At 35.7% G+C, this 2,818-nt stretch overlaps 1 protein-coding gene across 1 annotated transcript in view; it reads left to right on the top strand.

Moving 5' to 3' along the window:
• ATP6V0A2 (ATPase H+ transporting V0 subunit a2) overlaps positions 1-2,818 on the top strand; it is a 20,325-nt gene that overhangs the window by 11,470 nt on the left and 6,037 nt on the right. The window contains exons 4-5 of the mRNA XM_072413929.1: positions 765-858; positions 1,495-1,723. Coding sequence (XP_072270030.1) covers positions 765-858; positions 1,495-1,723 — 323 coding nt within the window. The remainder of the gene's footprint in view (positions 1-764; positions 859-1,494; positions 1,724-2,818) is intronic.

The following is a 2,818-nucleotide window of genomic DNA, read 5'->3' as shown; positions in this document are numbered from 1 at the left end:
ATATATAAAATCATAAGGCCAGCTATACAGAAATGCAAATTAATTTGCAGGTAAGATTTGACACCTAAGCTTTATAGAAATGCGTACATTACTACAACACTGATTTATTAACCCTACACAGGGCATAAGTGTGTCATTGTGTCATGCAAATTTAGTTCCACCCCAGTGCTCTAAAGAAAGGCACTGCAATGCATGGGGAAAGAAACAAAAAATTGTGTTCTAGTACTTTGTAGTAGAAACTCAAGACAAAACACACATTAAACATACTGCACTGGCCCAGCTTGGTGTCAATGGACTCCTTGGTGTCAAGTGTTCCTCATTTAACAACTTACCTATTTACTGACTACTTGCACTTATGACTGGCTCTCCTACAGCCGCTCAGCATCTGGGCTTTGGGATCCATCTTCTTTTCTCCTTCGAGATTCCAGTCTGCACTCTGACGGTGAACATGTCACTGACACACACTGCATGCCCACAGCCCTGCAGCTCCTAAATATTCCCCTACCCTTAACAACCAGGTCGTTAGAACTGAACCTGGTTGTTAAATGAGGAGCAGCTGTGTTGTTGCTCTTTATTTGATGGATTACGTGGATTAAACTGATCCCAATCCTGCGGTTTATCTGAAATGTCTTCTCTAAAATGCTATAGGTTACCTTTACTAGCATTCAGTTTCAGGCTACTGTTAGTTTCCTGCTGAAAAATATTTAAAATTGCTGCAACATTTTGTGTAAAACTTATTTTTCTTTGTTAATATTGCATTGCAGTTACCATTGTCGTTTGTATCCTTACCCAAACTCCCCTGAGGAACGACAAGAGATAATGTCAGGACTTAACACAAGAATTCAAGACTTGCAGGCAGTAAGCTGAATTTCCACCTATTTTAGTTCAGTAGTATATATATATATATATTATGCTTGCAATTTTTTTTAATTATTTGATTAAATTGGAAGGACGATGTTTAATCAATGTTAAGTGCATTTTTTATGTTCATGATCCTAATGGCAGCATATTCCTAGCAACTGAAAAACATAATTGAAAGTTAAAAAAACCATATTACAAATGCAATAAATGATGCAGTAGTTTGTATCATCAGAAATTCAGATACTTTGAAAAGAGAAGCTGCTGATTTGGCAGCATAATACTTTAACAAGGATAGGTAGTCTCTTGCAAAAGGCAGAGCAAGGAGCTTGCTAATTATTGGTGAAAGGAAAGTGGCCAAGAGCTGCTATAATCACTGTTCTGCTTCCCCTTCATTGGCCAGTTGGAGATTTTTATAGGTTACTTCCCATGGGTTAACTAGTGGCATGGTAGGGAAGGTAAGTAGCAGGTAATTAGTAGGCAAGTGGTGAAGATAAGGTGTTGTTCCCCCATATAGGCAAAGCACAAGTTTCCCCTCAAGGGTTTTAAAATATTACCATGCATTGATGAAATTGTTGATGGCTGTAAAACTTATGTTTCAATGTAGTTTACAAATATTTATTTTGTTTTTTGTAGGTAATCTCTCAAACTGAGGACTATCTCAGACAAGTTCTTTACAAGGCATCAGAGTCTATCTTCAAGTGGGTTATTCAAGTTAAGAAAATGAAAGCTGTATATCACGTGCTGAACTTTTGTAGTTTTGATGTGACCAACAAATGTCTCATTGCTGAAGTATGGTGTCCCGTAGCAGATCTTCAGAATCTGAAACTGGCACTTGAGGAAGGCTCGGTAAGGTCTTTAGTTAGTAGTAGATATTAAATGTAAACAGTAATATTTAAATCAATACATTTCACATATACAGTGATATAAATTGTGTGGCTGTCTTAGTTTTTTTTTTTTTTTCTTTATCTGTTCTTTACAAATAAACATGAAGTGTGGGTGGTCTTGATTTGGTTAGTATAAAACTGTACACCAGGGGTGTCAAACTCAAATACACAGTGGGCCAAAATGAAAAATTTGGAATTTCTTTCTCTAAATTGATTTGATTGCCTTATGTTTCCTAAGTTTGTTTCTTTTTAAGCCCTGTACAAATGTCCAGTTTCTGTGGCTGGAAAAGATCTTTTGTGATTCTTTCGAGTTACAGGAGAACGAATGAGTGCGGTACAGTGTTCTGTTCTTTGGGGAGGAGGATGAGTGAGTGCCACTCAATTGTTCATTAATTTGCATGGTCGAATGCTAGATTTTTGCTAAGGATGATCATGACCATTTGCCTCAGGCAACAACCACCTATTGTGTTTACTTAGTTTTAGTCTGGTTGCCCCGTCCGCTTAAGATTTGCCAATATTTTCTCTGTTTTCCAAAGGCACAAGTAATCAATTTAATTAATGCTGTAGGTACTGTCATCAACAGTTTAGAGAACCCAAGCAGAAGCAATTTTTTATTAAATTTTTTATTAAAAGTTTTTTTTTACTATAAATTAAATGAATTAAAATACGTTTCTGAAGTGGTCATCTTTGTTTGTTAATTATTGATATCTCCTTGAACAAAATAATTATTGAAATCTCCTTGAATAAAAATATTTATAAAAAAAAGGCCCAAAATGTAAATGAAATAAACTTGTCTAGTGAAAGCAGAGCAAGCCAGATGTACAGGTGTATTGCTAAGGGTCAAATGAAGACTGTTACATACTGCTAATATCTGCAAGGGCCCATAGTGTCCACTATAATGCTGTCCTTTGTAGAATGATTATATAGTATATGGGACCTACACCAATTTTTTAACCCAATCACATATCCTAAAGGTCTATGTCAACTTACCGCAAACCTTTTATTGTTTCACAAGAACTCTATCCTTTTTTTTTTCAGTAATAACAGTCCTATTTTATTATTGTACATCTTTT

The sequence above is a fragment of the Pyxicephalus adspersus genome, chromosome 6 (assembly GCF_032062135.1).
Source record: "Pyxicephalus adspersus chromosome 6, UCB_Pads_2.0, whole genome shotgun sequence".
Classification (NCBI taxonomy): domain Eukaryota; kingdom Metazoa; phylum Chordata; class Amphibia; order Anura; family Pyxicephalidae; genus Pyxicephalus; species Pyxicephalus adspersus.
The sequence above is the reverse complement of the archived record's forward strand: the minus strand, read 5'-3'. Positions and strand labels throughout refer to the sequence as shown.